The sequence below is a fragment of the Prionailurus bengalensis genome, chromosome D1 (assembly GCF_016509475.1).
Source record: "Prionailurus bengalensis isolate Pbe53 chromosome D1, Fcat_Pben_1.1_paternal_pri, whole genome shotgun sequence".
Taxonomy (NCBI): domain Eukaryota; kingdom Metazoa; phylum Chordata; class Mammalia; order Carnivora; family Felidae; genus Prionailurus; species Prionailurus bengalensis.
The window spans coordinates 74,634,248-74,654,693 of NC_057346.1; the positions used below are offsets into that span (position 1 = coordinate 74,634,248).

The window sequence follows — 20,446 nt, forward strand, 5'->3', positions numbered from 1 at the left end:
CAGCATGATCCTCCTGGTTTCCCTTAGGGGCCATGAGAGTTCAGGGTACAACCTGTGACCACTTCCTCAAACATAAAATAATCCTTGAAAATGCTTCGTGAATTGTTATGAAAAATTGTGTGTTTTCATACAGTTGTTCTAAAGAAATAGCAACCCACATTAAGACATACTGGAAGGGATTATGCTGAGTGAAGTAAGTCAGTCAGAGAAGGACAGATATATGTTTTCACTCATATGTAGATCTTGAGAAACTTAACAGAAGACCATGGGGGAAGGGAAAGGGACAGAGTTACAAACAGAAAGGGAGGGAGGCAAACCACAAGAGACTCTTAAAATACAGAGAACAAACAGGGTGGATGGGGAGGGTTGGGGAGAAGGAAAGTGGGTGATGGGCATTGAGGAGGGCACTTGTTGGGATGAGCACTAGGTGGTGTATGTAAGCCAATTTGACAATAAATTATATTAAAAACATATATCCAAACAGAATGAATGAAGAAAATTCTAAGATTTTCAGATTACTCAAGGCTCATCTGAAAATGTGCAATCTGGGTCTTTGAAGACCACTCATATATCACTTGCAGTGGGCAACAAGCAAAAGGTTGATCTGGACCAAGAAGTCTCCAAATCACTTTAAATATTGAATACTAAAATCATAAAAAACGAAGTAACTTCTAGAACTGATTTGGAACAAACGGGACATTACCTGGTTCGTGCAAACCTAAAAATAACATTTAAAAAAAATTAGGAAATTCAATTTAGGGACCTTGTCCAGAGTCCACAATATCAGATTTTTTTTCTCCCAGTGATAACAGAGTACAGACTTCTCTGTGATGGAGGAATTAAAGGATTTCAGTTTCTCCAACAAGTACTTAGTGTTGGCCAAATGAATGCTTCCTCTAGGGTACAGGAAGGAAAAGTCCAACGCCAGTTGCACTTTCAAGAAAGCATACTCATGGATTTACAAATGCCACCAGCCTTCCAAATATAGTCCCAAAGGAAGAGTGAATTTCCAGAGATGCCGAATTCCTCAAATGGCATGGGGTCAATAGACACCACTCAAAACTATGTGATCGTACATTGACTGAGTGACTTATAATAATGCCATCCATGTACATGCATTTTCTTGAATTGTGGACTATAATAAATACATAATCCCCATGCACCCACCCACCATGATTTCAATGTATACTCCTTCCTAGAAGCAAGCCCACACTTCAGGAAATCAAACTCTCCAGGAGAATATAAAAATTCTCTTCATCCTCTGTTCCCACGATCCCATTGTTGTAATCTGCATGCACAATAGGACTGATTGAGCAGGAAACTCAGTTGTATAAAGGGAGTGTTCCCAAAACATCTCAATTTCTCATGTAATCACGTAAACCCTGAACAGTAAGGGGGAAAACCCATAAAAGTCATTATAAACAGATCCCATGATGTCAAAGGAAAACCAGCTGGAGAAAGAGTTTAATAAGCAGCCCTTTTTTATTACAATAGGCTTGACTTCATTATTTATTATTTCCAGCACTAAAACACAAAGCCATGTGCTACACCGTTGACCAGGATGAAAAGGATATGTGGACTTTCCTAAGTACTTTAATATCCTCTTATTGACAATAGATAGAAGATCTAAACAAGGACCAAGAACAGGAAATGATTTTAGTGATTTCATTACAGTAATAGGGAAAAACATTTCCAATGGGCAGGGTTTGGCAGATGGTCTGGTTAGGACTTCAACTTCTCAACAGCCTGCAGGCAAACAAGCCCAATATTGATACAAGTTCAATATGTAATGAACGAGGTGTGCTAGTGAACAGAAAAGTTTTTATAAATATATACCGTACCCTTAGCAGAACACAGGAAACTGGTATTTCCAAGGTAAATTTAAAATCATTTCACAAAGAAAGGTATTCAGAGGCAGCAAAAGGTATATATAGCAGGCGGCAGCCAAAGAGCTCTTCATGTTCTAGTACAAATCGTATCTGCAGTGAAGTATCAAGTATGGTATGCCTTCACTTAATTTATCTCTAGTGAAAAATAAATGTAGTTGTAGAATTTTCAGATGCTTGAGACTTTCTGAATCTTACTCATGAAACCCTAAAAAGCTTGGTAATATCGTAATATATTTTGAAATCATGAAGTGTGATACCTCAAGTTTTGTTCCTTTACCTCAAAATTGCTTTGGCTATTTGGAGTCTTTTATAGTTCCATTTGAATTTGAGGGATTTTTTTTTCTATCTCTGTAAAATATGCCATTACGATTTTGACAGGGATTGCACTGAATCTATAGATTACTTGGGAATTAGGAGTATTTTTAGTAATATTAATTCTTCCAATTCATGGTCATGGGATGTCTTTCCACTTATTTGTGCCTGCCTAATTTTTTTGGTCAGAGTTTTATAGTTTTCAATGTTTAAGTCTTTCATCTCCTTGAGTAAGCTTATTCCTAAGTGTTTTGTTTTTTTGATGCTATTACAAATAGGATTGTTTTAAAACACATATACCAATGGAACCAAACAGAGAACCCAGAAATAAACCCACACATACACAGTCAACTGATCTTCAACAATGATGCCAAGAATACACCATGGGAAAAGGATAGTCTCTTCAACAAGCGGTGTTGGGAAAACTGGGTACCCACAAAAAGGAGGGAAATTGAACCTTTATCTTATACCATACATAAAAATTAACTCAAAATGGATAAAAACATAAATGTAAGACCCCAAATGGTAAAACTCAAGAAGAGGGGAGAAGCTTCTTGACATCAGCCATCATTTTTTAAAAAGACACCAAGAGCACAGGCAACAGAAGCAAAACTAGGTAAGCAGGACTACAGCAAACTACAAGCTTCTGCACAACAAAGGAAACAAAAAAATGAGAAGGCAACCTCTGGAATAGGAGAAAATACTACCAAACCTTGTATCTGATAAAGAGTTAATATCCAAATATATAGGGAACTCCTTCAACTCAACAGCAAAAAACCCAAATAACCTGAGTAAAAAATTCGACAAGGAACAGACATTTCTCCAAAGATATACAAATGGCCAACAGGTATATGAAAAGGTCATTGTCACTAATCATTAGAGAAATCCAAGCCAAAACCAAAATGAGATATCACCTTACACCAGTTATAGGATGGCTATTACTAAAACAAACAAATAAACAAAGATAACAAGTATTGGTGAAGATGTGTAGAAAAGTGAACACTTGTAGAGTGTTACTGTGAATGTAATCTGGTGTAGCCACTATGGAAATATTATGGAGGTTCCTCAACAAAATAAAAAATAAAACTACCATTGATCCAGCAATCTTACTTCTGAGTATATATCCAAAAGAATTGAAATCAGGATCTCAAAGAGATATTTGCACTCCCATGTTCACAAAGCCAAGGCACAGGTCAAACCTAAATGTCCACTGACAAACAAAAAGATTAAAAAAATGAGGTATATGCATACAAAGGAATATTATTAAGCCTTAGAAAAAGAACGGTACATGTACTCTGCTTACTCAGCTTCATTAACATTCTGTTGGCCAAAGCAAAATGACTTGGCCAAGCTCAAAGTCAAGGAACAGGGAAGAATCTACTATCCACTAAGAAGCCATGGCATGAGAATGGGTACACAGAGGTGAAGAATTGAGATCAAATCTGCTGCAGGTTGCATGATTTCTATCTGTCCCTCTGTGCAGACCAGCTTCTTCCTCTGTACCCCTCACACGTGACTCTCTAGAATGCAAGCTCTATTTGGCAAGACTTTTGTCTCTGTCCACTACAGTATTTCCAGTGCTTTGTTCATTGCTATCTTCCTAATGTTTAGAACAATGCCTGGTACACAGTAGATAATACATGACTGGCTACCTTCAGTGTGCTCATCCTTGCAAATTGTATGTTCTTTTTTTTTTTTTTTTTTTTTTTTTTAGTTTATTTATTCTGAGAGAGACAGCAGGAGGAGCAGAGAAAAAGGGAGAGAGATAGAACCCCAAGCAGGCTGCAGAGCCCGATGCGAGGCTCAAAGTCACAAACTGTAAGATCATGAGCTGAGCCAAAACGAAGAGTCGGGCCGCTTAACCAACTGAGCCACCCAGGCGCCCCATAGGCTACATGATCTTTACAGTCTAGTACTCCTGAACCAACGAGATTTGCCCAGTTTGGATCAGGAATCCATCCTTTGTTTAGCCATATACTGTAACCAGAGAAAGAATGCAGGTAGTTTTAGGGACAATTCTCAGAGAGGGGGACCCAGATAAGCTGGTATCCCAGGTATCCGTTTTGTGTCCTTAGGTAAATTTTGTATCACATTCATTTTAATTTCAACTTCAATTGACTGCATTAGATGTGTACACTTAGCCTATAGTAGCCAATCCACAGGCTAGTCAGTGACCCACACTGCCTGAAGTACAGATCCTCTCTTCCAAGTCTGGTTTCAGTGTGGCATGACCTTTCCCCAGATTTTTGTTCCTTGCCAGGGCCCTGTGACATGGAAAATTAGAGTAAAATGAGAATGGTATAGTCCATGATGCCACTAAATTATTTAAGTCTTGGAGGCATGGACCTCCAGGGAATATACAGCTGTTAAAAAAGAGCAGTCACATGGGTATGATAATCATGGTATAAAGAGTAGCCTAATATTCCAAACTCTCTGGCTTTGAAAACTAACTAGCAACCTATGGAGGCTCTTTAGCCTTTATATTAGAAATGTTCCCTAAGTTTCACAAAACTGGATTTAAGCAAATCTGACTTCATGTATATTAACTTAAGGTACATCATAATATTTTAGCAATGGAAACTTTGCATTCTATACAGAGATACAGAATAGTCAAGCTGATGAGCAAATACCATAAGGTGAGTGAAAAGCTAGAAGCATCCACCACAAGGTGTCCTCCTACTTCAAGTCTTACCTAGTTTCCTTTGGTTGCTGCTTTAGATCTGGCCTGGCACTTTATTGGTCCAGACTATTGCAGGCTTGACTAGCTCAATGAATTAGCACTGGATACTAATCTCTAACAATCTCTCCATCTCTAAAATTCTGTGAGTCTGTCTCTCTCCTGTAGTCACCTCTACCTACAAAATACACCACTGAAGATCACCAATAAGAACTTGTTGGTAAACACACCCCACTATGGTGGTAAAACATATATGACATCAGTTCCTATCTGGTTAGTAGTCACTAACTGCATGACAAAAGTTGCCTTGCTGAGTCAGCTAAAACAATGAAGATAATAATTTTTACATAATTGGTTACATAATGATGATAATGCAAGCAAGTATTTGTGTTGGTTTCAACTGTGTTGAATTCAAAAGTATTTAATGCTAATACAATATTTCGAGTATTATTTAGACAAAAAGGAGCAAGCACCATTCATAATTAAATTCAGGCTTAAAACTGTGTGTATGATTGAGTTGCTTTTGTGAAAATTAATAAAGGGAAACCTCACTAAAGTGGAATAGGAGGCTAGGAGGAGGAGCCCCACCATTGTGCGTCAATTACAGACCCCAATAGAAGAATCAACAGGAAAGAACGCTCAATTACAGGTCCCAACAGGAAAAAATGCACATAGAATCTTCTACAAGAAATCAACTACAAGTCAGCCAATGAGAAACTATCATCACCTGAATTTTACTTTTCTCCAGTGGACTTTCATTCAAAACCCCTCCCAACTTCCTCCTCTTCCATAAAACAGCCTTCTCTTCCTCTTCTCTGTTTGTTGGACTTGCCTATGACTTCACTATAGCTTGCATGTCCCAAACTTCAAATCTCTGCTATTCCCAAATAAACCCTTTCTTCCTGGTAAAATGACTGTTTTAGTTTTTAAGTTAATACTTAAAAAATTAATAGAAAATCCTCAACTATATACAGAAATAGAATAGTATAATCATCATCCAGCTTCAGCAATTCCAAATCATGGTCAATCTTGTTTCATCTACTCTTATAACCCATTTCATTCCCCTAGCCCCAGACTATTTTGAAGCAGATCCAAGACATCATATCATTTCACTATAAATATGACTTTTAATAACAGTTCTTAAATTAGATCTCATACCAGCAATAAAAAGAAAACTATTAGTCTGATCTAACACATGATGTGTCATTACCTATTTCTTTCTTAAAACTTCTATCACGAGCAGAAAGAATGGAGTTGTAAGGTGGCAAAAGAATATAAGCTCAAGTACAATACACAGTTCACTCCTAAATTAATATGGACCTATGTCTTAAAAAAAAAAGCTACTGATTTTAAATACTAATTAAAATGGGCAAATTAATCTATAACCTCAATATTCCTTTTCTTCAATTTATTCAAATAACTCAGACACAGTACCACTACAGCCCAGTCCTAAAGAATAGAAAATGTGTTCAACATTTAATGCATTTAAGATTTTCTTAATCCCAAACAGAGGTTGTTTTCTAATGTCTTAATAAGTTTGTTTCTGCACGTGCCTCATAACCAAATGTATATATGCTTACAGGTGCCTTTTAAACTTTTTTACACTTACTTCCAGTTATTCAGGGTAACTAATTCAATGCCAAAGCAATGAGAAATGTTAAAGACAGAGTGGAAAAAGTCTTTGATCTAGAAAGTTGGATCAGCTGAGAAAACAATTTAGCTACACTCCATTAACTGTAGAAGATAAAATATCTTTAAAAGGGGGGAGAGTTAGAAGGGGAAGATATCTTATGTGTTCTGTCTTTAAGTGGTTTAGTACTTCAAAAATCAAACTCAAATTTAATTAGAAATAGAATAATACATCTAACATGCTAACTCAAGTTCATTTTGTACTTTCTCCCCTCCTCTGCAATAAAGTATAGGGAAAAGTTTCAATCTGATTTATACATATAATTCCAAATTTCAGTTAGGCTCCTAGAGGAAGCACCATTTCAAAACATCACTGTAATTAATGCAAGTGCTAAATGTTGGAGGTGAATTCATCAGACTGCACAGCATTAAAAAAGTTTTAACATTGTTTATGCTTTGTTGCTTTAAAAAACTACTATAACTTATAGATTTAGAAGTTTTCAAATACATCAAAATATGAAAATATACACTACCTCATAATGTTACAGTAGCAACTAGTAACAAGTAATAGGGCAGGTCCAAGGCAGAAATGGGAAACAGAAAATAACCTGGACACCCCTAGCCTTCCCAGGTATATCCTGTTTCTCCCTTGGTGTGAAACACTCTCTTACCCACTCTGCGTGGCACTCCTTCCCTCAGATACCCAGGGGCCTTGTGTTCCCCTTTTAAAATGTGCTCTTTCTAAAACAAATTTGAAATTCATATGCACTGGAGTAAAACATGACTAATAACTTGGAACTATTATTCTTGTGGGGTTATTTGTATCTTTAGCCTTAAACTTTAAGAAATAACCTGGAAAAAAAAACAAAACAAACAAACAAAAAAAGAAATAACCTGGAATTCCTAGCACTGCTAGCAGATGTCACTGCCAGATCCGTTGAGTTCACGCTTCAGGAACTGTTCATTTTACCTTTTAGAAACTAACAAAAGGAAAAGAAATGAGTTCCAGCTAGCCTTGACCAGTTTGGGCTCAACTACCAAGCCAACACCTGTGCAGATGGGTCATAAGCTAACAGTTACCTCTGCTTCATTATAACATTAAGATCTTTGCTCAAAAAGGGTCCCAAGCTTCATAACATAACACACAATGCACATATAGGCATATTTTCTAAGTACACACGTGTGATCTTATACCCACCTCTATTTGCGATGATAAAGGTCCCCTTATGAATATTCATCCTAAACCTTAAATAAAAAGAACCCGCTCACCCCTTCTTGGGGATCACAGCTTTGGAAATTATTCTGTGATCTCTTTATCTGCTGCAAATAAAGATTACTTTGTGAGATAGCTCCACCTGGTGTAGTCTCTACCCATAACTTACCAAGGAGCAAATTCACGTTAGTTTGCTTACACAGGCAGGAGTGATTTCATCAGTGCCTTTCAGATCTCATGTTAAATATAGTGACGTTCAGCCTAGCATAAGGTCAGCATGGAAGACATGAGAACATACAGAGTAAACCTACCAGTTACAGTTCCAATAGTAAGATTTTAATTTTATAGTTCAATTCTTTCCAACAGGGACACTTTCAATAATAAAACGAGCACCAAACTGGAAAGGGTGTAACTCTTCTCAATAACACTACATCCTGTGTTTTATCAGTAAAAGTCACTTAAGGAAAAAATACAAAATGTGAGACAAGGCCAATGCTTTAGAGCCAAGAAGATTCTGCAGTAAATTGGGAAGGGGCTATACCAGAAGAGAGGTTTAAAGAGCTGGCTTTGCAGAGGAGGCTGGGAAGATGGCAGAGTAAGAGGATCCTAACCTCACTTCATCCCACAAATAACACTAGATTAATAGTCACATTAGCGTAAATAACCCAGAAAAAAACCTGAAGATTGGTAAAAAGCTGACTTTGTTATTCCTGATATTTTCTGAAAACTTATTAAAAATTCTATTTTCAGTAACTAAAATAATGCAAACTGAATGCTTCCCTAAGTGTACCTGGCTGATTCTCTGAATATATTTAATTCAGGAGCACTATAAAGACTGATAAAAGTATGTGAGGGAAATCATGTATAGCAGTCTGTATTCAATCAGAAGTTCTTAAGCTCCCTCTATCTTAATTTTAAAAATGTGAATTCACTCAAGCAAATCATTTTCTGAAATTCAACCACTGGAATTATGCTGAAAATAGAGAATTTTGCTAATGTACTTTCATCAAAATGTTACATTTTTATCTTCATACTTACAACTTTGAAGAAAAACTGAACTGTAACAAAGCTAAACTAAAAACTGCCTTTGAATTGTTACTGACAATCTGGCATGTAAGTGACACAATTAAGAGTCACAGAATGGCTAAGAGGTGTTTTCATACTGTAGCAAACACCACAGACTATCAAAAAGCCTTTCACATCTCCCTTCTCTTCTTGCCTTTCTCTCTCGTACAGATCTTAGAAAAAAAAAAAGTATGTACTTGATTTCAAATACATGCAGTTAGGAATGGCCTTGCAACACAGTTCTGGCCATGGAGGGCTGTCCTTTAGTCTTATAACCCCCTTAACCACAAGACAATAAATACAAACACAAAGGCCTACACAGCAGACCACGTGGAGAGGAAAAAGAATCAGGATCCCTGAGTCAAATAAATCAGGTCTAGACTGCCCACCTCTGGATTTCTTATTGCATTAGAAACATAAAAGCTATCAGATTAAGTTGTTACAATAGGGTTTTCTATAGTGCAGCTGAATGTACTTTAGTGGATACAAATACAAATTTCTCACATAAAAATCAAATTAAGAGGTATGAAGAAAATCTTCACCAACTCCTCAATCTAAAAAGAACCTCAGTGATAAGCTTGTATTTTTGTTTTCTTTACCTGAAGAGGGCAAATAAACACAAAACCATACATAAAAGGGAGGTGGGGATTTGATGGCAGAGGACACTCCTGATTCCAATGCCAAATGAAAGTGAGATAAGACTGGGGCAGGGAGAAGAGCATGAGTGTAGCACCAGACAATAAGGGTCCAAAAGGCTTTACCTAACATCTCCTATATGTCAATATCAACTGTCAGTGAAGAAAATAAAGTTCATTTATTGGGCAAAGGAAACTTAATTCAGTTATTAAGTCTGAACTTTCAAACTTGGGAAGCTTTCCTCCAGGTCATCAGCAAGAGTTTTATCAACTTCATGTAGAATTTTGAGAAAGTCTTCTATCTGTGAGTCAAACAAAAGAACCAAATAAATGGAAGCAGAAGAAAAGGTGGTTTACGATACTGATTGGTGACTATAAAAATGTTCTACCCGTGGTTTCTAAACAGTCCAAAGGAAAACAAATGTTGACAAATCCCCAGATGACAATAAAGACTATTACAGTCATTCTCAGTTTTCTGAAACATCAAAGAAGGGACTAGCTCATACCACTTTCTTTTATTCTTGAAATTAGTATTTATACACCCAATGCTTCCCCTTTAGGGTCCACTACTGGAGTTTTATCCTCTTCCTTGCTGACATGGCCTCTCCCTCCCACATTCCATACTTCATTTTCCTAAAAAAGTTACTATTTTGAAATTGCCTCTAATGGTAGCAAATGTGATATAATTTGAAGAATGATAAAAACCTACTGACCATTCTCACCTAAGAATCTTATCTTTAATATATATGCTTACTTCGTAACAGTGAGGGGTCCAATAAATTCAGTGCTGACTCCATTCTCTTAAAATTAGAATAGCTATTCAGGCTAGTCTCATGAATTACCCAGCAGTCATTTATCTGACAAGGGCACTAAGTCATGTGAATTGCAGGCACGATCTTTTTTGACAATGGTCTCAGGAATCAAGCACTTACATAGAAACATTTAGTAATCCTCTAAAACTCAGCCACCTATACGCTTATTCATACTCACCACAGGACTATAAAAAGGAAGAAGGTTTTTAAATGCACAGGAGCACTTCTGTTTGCTTAACTGGCCCTCCTTTACTCCCTGAGCCACAGTCTCCTAAAACAAACAAAAAAAGATTTGGTAAAAAAGGAAAACCTCTTTAAATTTTTTTTTAATGTTTCTTTTTGAGAGATGGGGGTGGGGGGGCGGGTAGGGCAGAGAGAGAGAGAGAGAGGGAGGCACAGAACTCCAGGCTCTGAGCTGTCACGATGTGGATGGAGCTCGAACTCACGAACTATGAGAGCGTGACCTGAACCAAAGTCAGAGGCTTAAACTAAGCCACCCAGTGCCCCAGAAGAGGAAAATTTCTAAAGCTTTATCTGATTAATAAATATAAATCAGTATATATAATTCCCTACTGATTCTATGGGCATTTCAGATGTCCCAAACTGAACCCAGCATCATCCTGCCCTTATGTAAACCCAAACACTATTTCACTGTAATCCTATTTTAGGGAAAGAGACCACCACCCACCCACCCTGCTGCACAAAGCAGTAACCTGGGATACAGCCAAGATTTTTCCTCCTTCTTTGTTGCTGACCCATCCTCCTAAGAGTTTAATTCTACTCTACCAAATCTCTCTCATCCCATCCTTCCTTCTTCATCCACACTTTCACTGTTTAGGCTCTCAATATTTTTCAGATTACTCTTAAAGGTTACCACCCATAAGAGCCTGTTGGTCTGTAGGTCTCCAGTTCTAATCCTCTCTCTTGCTTTTGGAGTAATCTTTCTAAAAAACAGATCATATCACTTGATCCTTAAAACCAAACTCTCCAGTAGCTCCTCAGTTTCCTCAAGATTAAATCCATATTCCATGAAGTACAATACATAAGAATTTTCATGACATATCCCTGGTTTATTCTCAGTCCACCTTCCTTCTACATTCCTGCCACTTAAAAAAAAATCCCTCTAAAACAAAATCACATAAAAGTAACAGTAAACAACGGGAAAAATACTTGCAATGAATATGCAAAAGACATATTATTGCCCAAGGAGTTTATGTAAATAATCAAAATAGATAAATCTATAAAGTAGGAAACACAAATAATACACAAATACATGGAAAGATGTGCACCTTCACTAATAAAAAAAAAAATGCAAGTCAAAATAAGGCATAATTTCTCACCCACTGAACTTTAATATAAAAATTGTAATATCCAATAGTAATAATCATGTAAACCCAGCATTTTCATATGAAAGCATTTGGTAGTATGTATTCATTAAGCCTCAGTCATCTTCACTTTAAAAATGCTAAGCCCAGTAATCTGACTTCTGAAAATCTATGCCAAACTAATAACCCAAATCTGGAAAAGGAAGCAGGATAGTTGACACCCCGCACACCCCCTTCCAAAAAAAGAAAATTACCAGAATAAATGAAACTTCTTTTAAGAAATATTCTTCTTAAAAAAATTCAATGAATATGAATATATTCTAAATGGTTATATTTATATTTTTTCTAAAATACATGGAAAGAAAGTATGCCCAAAGGAATAATATGCTAACAATCCTGAGCATATTCAGGAAGAATACTCCTTAAAACAAGTTTGCAGTAAATTTTGAAAACTGGCTTTTTGGCAAACTGGGTATTAAATAAACTGGCTTTTGGTGAAATGTCTGTCAGTAAATTTAGAGTCTGGAAAAGGGCTCACAGTGCTTGCTTCAGCAGCATATATACTAAAATTGGAAAAGAGCTCATAATATAATGTTTGGTGTAAACAGCAGTCTATAAAAATTCTATATACTGGGTTAAAAGCATGTGAAAAACACATATATAAATATACCAAACTACATCAGTTCCTGGGTTATAATTATAAGCTTACACTGGTAAGTTTTTTTCTCTATTTTCCCAAATTAATATAACATAATTATAATTTCATATTAAAAAAATAATACAGTAGTAATAATGTTTGAAGCATTTCTTTTGCTGATGAAACCATCAATATTTCTTTCCTACCTTTGTTAAAACCTGAAAAATATTAGAAAGAAATTCACATGAAATATCCTTTAAGATTTTCAAGTGGAAATCATCTTGGGTTAAATCAGACTTTTTCGTTTCTTCTGTGTTAGAGTCTACTGAGTTCTCTGGCTTCTTCTGACAATGTTCCATGTTTTGCAAGACACGAATCAAGCTGTCAATTAGAGGAAGATCTAGTGTACAAAAGAGGCATGGAATTAGCCAGTTAAATCTGGTCTCTCCCCCTTGTGTTGATTGATTGATTCATTCATTCAAAAGTACTGAGAGTACTCATCAAAATAAAAAGCTTCTGCACAGTGAAGGAAACAATCAGCAAAACTAAAAGGCAACCCATGGAATGGGAGAAGATATTTGCAAATGACATATCAGATAAAGGGTTAGTATCCAAAATCTATAAAGAACTTATCAAACTCAACACCCAAAAAGCAAATAATCCAGTAAAGAAATGGGCTAACGACATGATAGACACTTCTGCAAAGAAGACATCCAGATGGCCAACCGACACATGAAAAAATGCTCAACATCATTCATCATCAGGGAAATACAAATCAAAACCACAATGAAATACCACCTTACACCTGTCAGAATGGCTAACATTAACAACTCAGGCAACAACAGATGTTGGCAAGGATGTGGAGAAAGAGGATCTCTTTTGCATTGTTGGTGGGAATGTAAGCTAGTGCAACCACTCTGGAAAACAGTATGGAGGTTTCTCAAAAAACTAAAAATAGAACTACCCTGCGACTCAGCAATTGCACTACTAGGCATTTATCCACGGGATACAGGTGTGCTGTTTCGAAGGGACACATGCACCCCAATGTTTATAGCAGCACTGTCAACAATAGCCAAAGTATGGAAAGACTCCAAATGTCCATCGATGGATGAATGGATAAAGAAGATGTGGTATATATACACAATGGAGTATTACTCGGCAATCAAAAAGAATGAAATCTTGCTGTTTGCAGCTACGTGGATGGAACTGGAGAGTATTATGCTAAGTGAAATTAGTCAGAGAAAGACAAAAGTCATATGACTTCACTCATATGAGGACTTTAAGAGACAAAACAGGTGAACATAAGGAAAGGGAAACAAAAATAATATAAAAACAGGGAGGGGGACAAAGCAGAAGAGACTCATAAACATGGAGAACAAACTGAGGGATGCTGGAGGGGTTGTGGGAGGGAGATGAGCTAAACGGGTAAGGGGCATTAAGGAATCTACTCCTGAAATCATTGTTTCACACTATGCTAATCTGGATGTAAATTTTAAAAAATAAAAAATTTTACCAAAAAATAAAAAGAAATAAGTAAAAGAAAAAAAAAGTACTGACAGTACTGTACTGTAAGTAAGTACTATAAGTACTCTAAGTTAAGTACAACTTACTAGTTACTAGATATTTTATTTCAGGTACTACAGATATGGTGGCAAACAAGATCTTTCAGGCCATAGCCTTCAAGAGGCTCTCAAATAAACTAATGAATAAAACAGATCATTTCAACTTTGGGTGAGTTCTAGGAAGAAAATTAAAAGAGAATATAATAAAGCGGCCAGCAGAGGAGGCTCTTTGAGGGGAGAACTAATAGAGAAGCATCAAGGTAAAGAGCCCAGGAAAACATTTCAGGTAGAGGAAACAATAAGTGCAAAAGCCCCAAAGAGGAAATGGTCTGAGGAACTAAAAGGCCATTATGGCTCAAGCCAAGTGAGCAAAGGGGAAGGAGGGCACAAAAGAAATTTCAACAGTTGGGCAACAGTCCTATCATGCAGTGCCTTTGGAGGCCATAGAGAAAAAGAATTTGAATTTTCAACTTTATCAATAAAATCCTAAACAAAGCTTTTAAATTGTATGTTTCTTTAAGTTAAATTTCAAAAATATTGTGATTTCTTCAAAAACTGAATAATCATTTAAATTAGCCTACAGTAAAAACTGAATACAGGGGCACCTGGATGGCTCGGTCAGTTAAGCATCTGTCTTTGGCTCAGGTCATGATCTTACAGTTCATGAGTTCAAGCCCCGCGTTGGACTCTGTGCTGACAACTCACAGCCTAGAGCCTTCAGATTCTGTGTCTCTCTCTCTCTCTCTGCCCCTCCACTGCTCACACTCTTTCTCTCTCTCTCAAAAATGAATAAACTTTGAAAAAAAAAATTTTTTTAATGAATATAAAAAATAAAACTAGGGGTGCCTGGGTGGCTTAGGCTTAGAGAGAGAGCATTCTCTCTCTCAAAAATAAATAAAAAACATTAAATAAAAAATAAATAAAAACTAAAAATTTTAAAAAAAGATTTGTTTTTGTAACTTGTCAAATTCAGTGTTAAACAAGAATAATAGTCAAAAACATTCTGAAAAATTAGGATGAAAGGAGACTAGCCCTACTCAGCATTAAAACGTAAAGTTTTAATAATTTAAAAACTATAGCTACTGATACATGAATAGAGCAATAGAAGGGAATAAAACATATAGGGAAACTCAGAACACAGTAAAGGACAAAATTTCAAATCAGTGTGGATAAACCAGATTATTCACTAAATGATGTTGAGATAACGGAATAGCAATCTGGAAAAAAGCTGAAGCCATACCTTACATGTAACAAGTGATTAGATTCTAAATGGATCATGAATTTAATTGTAGTCATAAAAAAAAAAATCACTCTGTGAAAAACCATTCGTTTACATAGAAAATATTCATATTATACTTCTAAATTTAAAAAGTTGCCTAAAAAGCAGGACTTAAAAATATATATGCATGTGAGTATATAGTAATTATCTCTGGATGGTGGGATTATAAGCACTATGCTTCCTTTTATAAATTTTGCAAATTTTTTTGTGGTGAGCATGTAATATTTTTATAATCAGGGGAATAAAAGTACCAACACAAACAAACAAACCAAATGAACAATAATCCCAAGCCGGGGCTCTAAAATCTAACAGACTAGAATTTACTCTAGTGAACGAAAATGATACTTACCTTCTTCTATCTTTAGATACTCCTGTTCAGCCTGTGAAGCAAAGATGGCGGACAACACTGAATAAACAGAGGCTAGCACAGTTTTCTGTTCTTGAAGTATGATGGGTGGATCATCAGATTGGCAAAATTCATGGCAGACCAGGTCAAAAAGTAAATTCCAAGTGTCTTTTCCAGTAGCAGGACACTGTACTTAATAGAAATGATAAAAAAAAAAAGTAGTTATATAAAAACAAAACAATTCAATGAGTAATTCCTGTGCTTCCCTATAAAACACCTTACCAATAGCTTGAATTCCATCATCCACTGTGGTAAGCAGCTGTAAGATATGCATGTAAACATCGAGTCCTTCTGGATTTTCAGAACTAAATTCAAAAAACAAAAACACTGAATCAACAACTCTGTGGGACTGCAATCATTCATTCATTCAACAAATACTTATCACTCTGTACTAGTCATTGTCCCAGGTGCTAAGGATAAAACAAGAAAAGGGCGAAGTCTTGGTGCTCACCAGAGCTTACATGTTAATGGTAAAAACAGTCAAAAAACAAAGAGATACTATGGAATATAATCAACACTCGAGAATGAGAAGTAAAAATTCCTTTTGGCCCTGTCCCACAAAAGCAACAATGCAGAAACCTTTGAGGTGATACTTTATCATCCTGGTTTACTTAAATAATCAGGACGAAAAATGACTGAAACTTTTATAGAATGAATGATAGGCCCACTGCAGCAAGCATCAACAGTAACAATGTCCTCCAAACTTCAGAGGATTTCCCCTAGCTCCCTTAGCTGAGAATACTAAAAGCACGTAAGTATAATTTTTGTGATCAACAGTTTGGATTCCTGGAAGCTCACAATCTTAGTTCTTCAAATGATTAAGTGAAAATATAGTGAACAATAAAAAATAAGGCTGATATTTAAGTACCTACTACTTTCAGGCACTATGTTAGCAGATGGGAAAACAGAGACGTGTAAAACATCGTATCTTCACAAAGTTTACAGTCTAAAGAAAAGAAGATAATTAAAGGAGCAATCATGATAAAATGATAGGACTGTAACACTAAAGGAAGTCTAAGGTACCAGAGAACCACATGGCAAGCAGTATTAACTAAGTTTAGAGAGCTGAGAAAGGCATCTTAAGAGAAATGATATTTATGGGGTGCCTGGGTGGCTCAGTTGGTTGAGCATCTGACTTCAACTCAGGTCATGATCTCACAGTTCGGGAGTTCGAGCTCCGCATTGGGCTCTGTGCTGACAGCTCAGAGACTGGAGCTGCTTCGGATTCTATTGTCTCCCTCTCTCTCTGCCCCTCCCCCGTTCATGCTCTGTCTCTCTCTCAAAAATAAAAAATAAACATTAAAAAAAAGAGAGAGAGAAATGGTATTTAAGCACAGACATGAAAGAGAAATGTTTGAGGTAAAAGAGACATGGTACGCAAAGGCTTGAAGGCCAAGACAGGTTGGTTCCCTTGATGAAAGAAACTTCACATGGTTGAAACACACAGAACAAGTAATAAGGATGGGGAGGCACTGCAGAGCCTTGTAAGCCATGCTTGTTAAAAACCTGGACCTTGGAGCACCTGGGTGGCTCAGTCAGTTGAACATCTGACTTTTGATTTCAGCTCAGGTCATGATCTCAGGGGTGTCGATCAAGCCCCTCATCAGGCTCCATGCTAAATGTGGACGCTGCTTACGATTTTCTCTCTCTCTACCCCTCTCCCTGCCCCCCCCCCCATCCTCCCCAACTTGCTCAAGCATTTGCATGCTCTCTATATAAAAAAAAAAAAATTTGGACCTCATCCTTAGGAAGACAATGGAAGAGTTTGAAGCACGCGAGTGAGATAATGAGTATGTGTATTGGAAAGATGGTTCTAGAGTCTAGGCTTGGGAGGAGCAGCCTTGAGGTAGGGAACTCAGGTGAGAGAATGCCATAGGTGTCTAGCTGAGAGACAGTGGCCTGAACGATGACTGTAAGAAAACACGGGTAGATCATAAAGACATGGTGTTGAACAAAACAACTAAGACTCAAAAGAATACATACAGTATAGTTTTTTTCACAAGAAACTCAGAGCCAAAATATATGGAATAATAAAACTATAGAGTAAAGCAAAGAAATAATTGCTGAAAAAGTCCAGAAAGTAGTCATTTCTAAGTGAGAAAGAGAATTGGGATTTGGAAGGGACACACAGGGGCCACGGAGATGAGGCCCTGTTTTCTGTAAACGTGTTTGCTTCGTAATTATTCATTAAGTATAAATTTGTTTTTATAGGCTTTCTTGTATATATACCATACTTCACAATGAAAGTGTTGAAAAAATTAAATGAAAACTCTACTTTGATATTTGACGTTGAGAATAGTGAGGAAGCAGGTTTGGAGAAAAGATGTTAAGTTTAATCCACCTGGATAAAGGACATAAAAGACTTTAGGTAGGTTATTAACCACCAACGTTATACGACTGAACATTAAGCAGATCAATTCACAAGTTAATTTTCTAGTGACTAGCAAGAAACAGTTTCAATGACCTACAACACCTAGTAATCACTCCTGGCAAGACATCAGAGCCCAAAATTCAGTCACTTATCTAAGACTGACATATAAACGTAAGAAGCAAGAAAACAAATGACGTCTGATGTTAACTGAAAAAGTTGTTAAATGTTTAATGGAAAATAAAACACCAGAAAATCTTTCCTATTTGACTTAAATTACACAAAATTGCAGAAGATTTTAAGACCATAATCATAATTAATGCTGGAAAATAGCCTATAGCTAACTAATATTAGAATAGGTACTTTGTAACCATTATGATTCTTAAAAAGAGCAAACACAGGGTTACCACAAATATTAGTAGTGAATCCAACCTGACAAAGACTGATGGGGTGCTAGTCATCCTGTCAAAAAGAAACTAAAACTTACATCTATGGATATTTCCAGCAATTGGATTTTCCCAAAACATTTTGCACAAAAAGCTCGCTTACCGTACTTGTTTGGCAGCTTCAAGTACACAGGGCACAATTTTAAACACTGGCTGCTCTTCAGCATCTTCCTGGGGTTGGTCCAGAGGCTGAACAGACCCATTTCTAATCCATTCCAACATTAGTTTCTCGTCCAAATCAAAAAGTTTGTCCACAACTTCCCCTATTTTCACCAGCAAGTCAACTGCAGACGATAAAATAGTTATTGAAATGAGAAGCAAAATTTTAAAAGCAGTAAGGTTAGGGGTGCCTGGGTGGCTCAGTTGGTCAAGTGTCCGACTTCGGCTCAGGTCATGATCTCGTAGCTCGTGGGTTTGAAACCCCCAATGGGATCTGTGCTGACAGTTCAGAGCCTGGAGCCTGCTTCAGATTCTGTGTCTCTGTCTCTCTGCACCTCCTCTGCTCACACTCTGTCTCTCTTTTTCTCTCAAAAGCAAATAAACATTAAAAAAAAAAAATTAAAAAGCAGTAAGGTTAATCAACATTCCTAAAGCTATTCCAAGAAAACCAAATCTTACCAAAGTATTACTTATTAAGGGAGATTTATTCACCTCCTTTGTTTAAATTTGTCTTCCTTTTTTTGTTTTTTGAGTGAGACAGAGAAGGCTCAAGTGAGCAGGAGACAGAGAATCACACAAGGGCCACAGAGAGAGAGAGAGAGAGAGAGAGAGAGAGAGAAGGGGTGGAGAGAGAGAGAGAGAGAGAAGCAGGGTTCACCCAAAGCGGGGCTTGAGCTCATCCTAAGTGGGGCTCAAGCTCACCTGATGTGGGGCTCAAGCTCACCTGATGTGGGGCTCGAACTCACAAACTGTGAGATCATGACCTGAGCCAAAGTCAGCTCAGCTTAATGATGGAGCCACCCAGGTGACCTCTTCCTTCATTTTTAAATGGGGGACTGATCAGTATCCTGGCAGCTTAAGAAGAAATTTTATATCTTGAATCGAAATACTTTTTCACCTGACACTAGATGTATTTTTTTAAGCAACCTCCAGAAATAGTTACATGGCTTCCTAACAATTAAATACAAGTCAAGATTACATGGTGACTTACCATTTGTTGAACTTGACATAATGAAACAAATACTATCATAAATAGCTGGATATTCCCGGATTCTTTCAACCCAGACACTGGCCACTTCTGTCTGGGAAAGACAAGTAAGCAACAACCTACAAAATAAATGTGAACTTAGTATCTATTTTGAAAAACATTAAAGGAAATTCAAGAATGAAGAATTAACTCTATTGTCCAAGATTCCTGTATGAATGAGCATATAGAATACATAGAAAGAAGAAAGCATACCGGCTTGTTTCCAGCAGAGTAGGAGGGTCTGAATCATACAAACAGTGCAGTAACACCTGTCTATAAAAACAAAAAAGTTAACCCAATATGCATCATTTCTCTCATTTCAAACATCTAGGTAGGGTTTTCATTTAATTTTTTTCAACATTTTCATTGTGTAGTACATATAAAAGAAGGCCTATAAATACAAATTTATACTTAATGAATAATTACAAAGAAAACACTTATGTTTACAGAAAACAGAACAGTGTCTCATCTCCATGGCTCCTGTGTGTCCCTTCCAAATCCCAATTCTCTTTCTCACTTAGAAATGACTACTTTCTGGACTTTTTCAGCAATTATTTCTTTGCTTTACTCTATAGTATTATTCCATATATTTTGGCTTTAAGTTTTGTGTGAAAAAAATTATACTATATATATTCTTTTGAGTCTAGTTCTTTTGTTCAACACCATGTCTTTAAGATCTACCCATGTTTTCCTACAGCGATCGTTCTTTGATTCACTGCTGCAGAACATTCCATCATATGAATATAAAACAATTTATGTTTCTAGCCTACTACTGATGGATATATGGATTAATTCCACTTAGGGCCACTTCAAGCAATGCTCCTGTAACACTTCTCCTCTGATGTACATGTGCACGGTTTATCCTACCATATACACGAGTGGGATTGCTTGGTCACAACATCTGCGTTGCTCATCTTCCAACTTGACTAAATAATGCCCAACTGTTCTAAAGTGGCTGAACAAATTTATATCCTATCACCAAAGTAAATTGTTTCATATTATTTT

The 20,446-nt window shown here is 36.7% G+C and overlaps 1 protein-coding gene across 1 annotated transcript in view; it reads right to left on the reverse strand.

The window, feature by feature from the left end:
* Positions 1-1,463: 1,463 nt before the first annotated feature.
* The window catches only part of SAAL1 (serum amyloid A like 1), a 33,479-nt gene continuing 14,496 nt past the window's right edge, over positions 1,464-20,446 (reverse strand). Inside the window, exons 5-13 of the mRNA XM_043582362.1 lie at positions 19,655-19,714; positions 19,406-19,521; positions 18,359-18,539; positions 15,664-15,746; positions 15,385-15,573; positions 12,401-12,594; positions 10,411-10,503; positions 7,402-9,722; positions 1,464-7,359 (exon numbers count right to left, since the gene is read on the reverse strand). Of these exons, the coding sequence (XP_043438297.1) occupies positions 9,630-9,722; positions 10,411-10,503; positions 12,401-12,594; positions 15,385-15,573; positions 15,664-15,746; positions 18,359-18,539; positions 19,406-19,521; positions 19,655-19,714 (1,009 nt within the window). The 3' untranslated portion in view covers positions 1,464-7,359; positions 7,402-9,629. The remainder of the gene's footprint in view (positions 7,360-7,401; positions 9,723-10,410; positions 10,504-12,400; positions 12,595-15,384; positions 15,574-15,663; positions 15,747-18,358; positions 18,540-19,405; positions 19,522-19,654; positions 19,715-20,446) is intronic.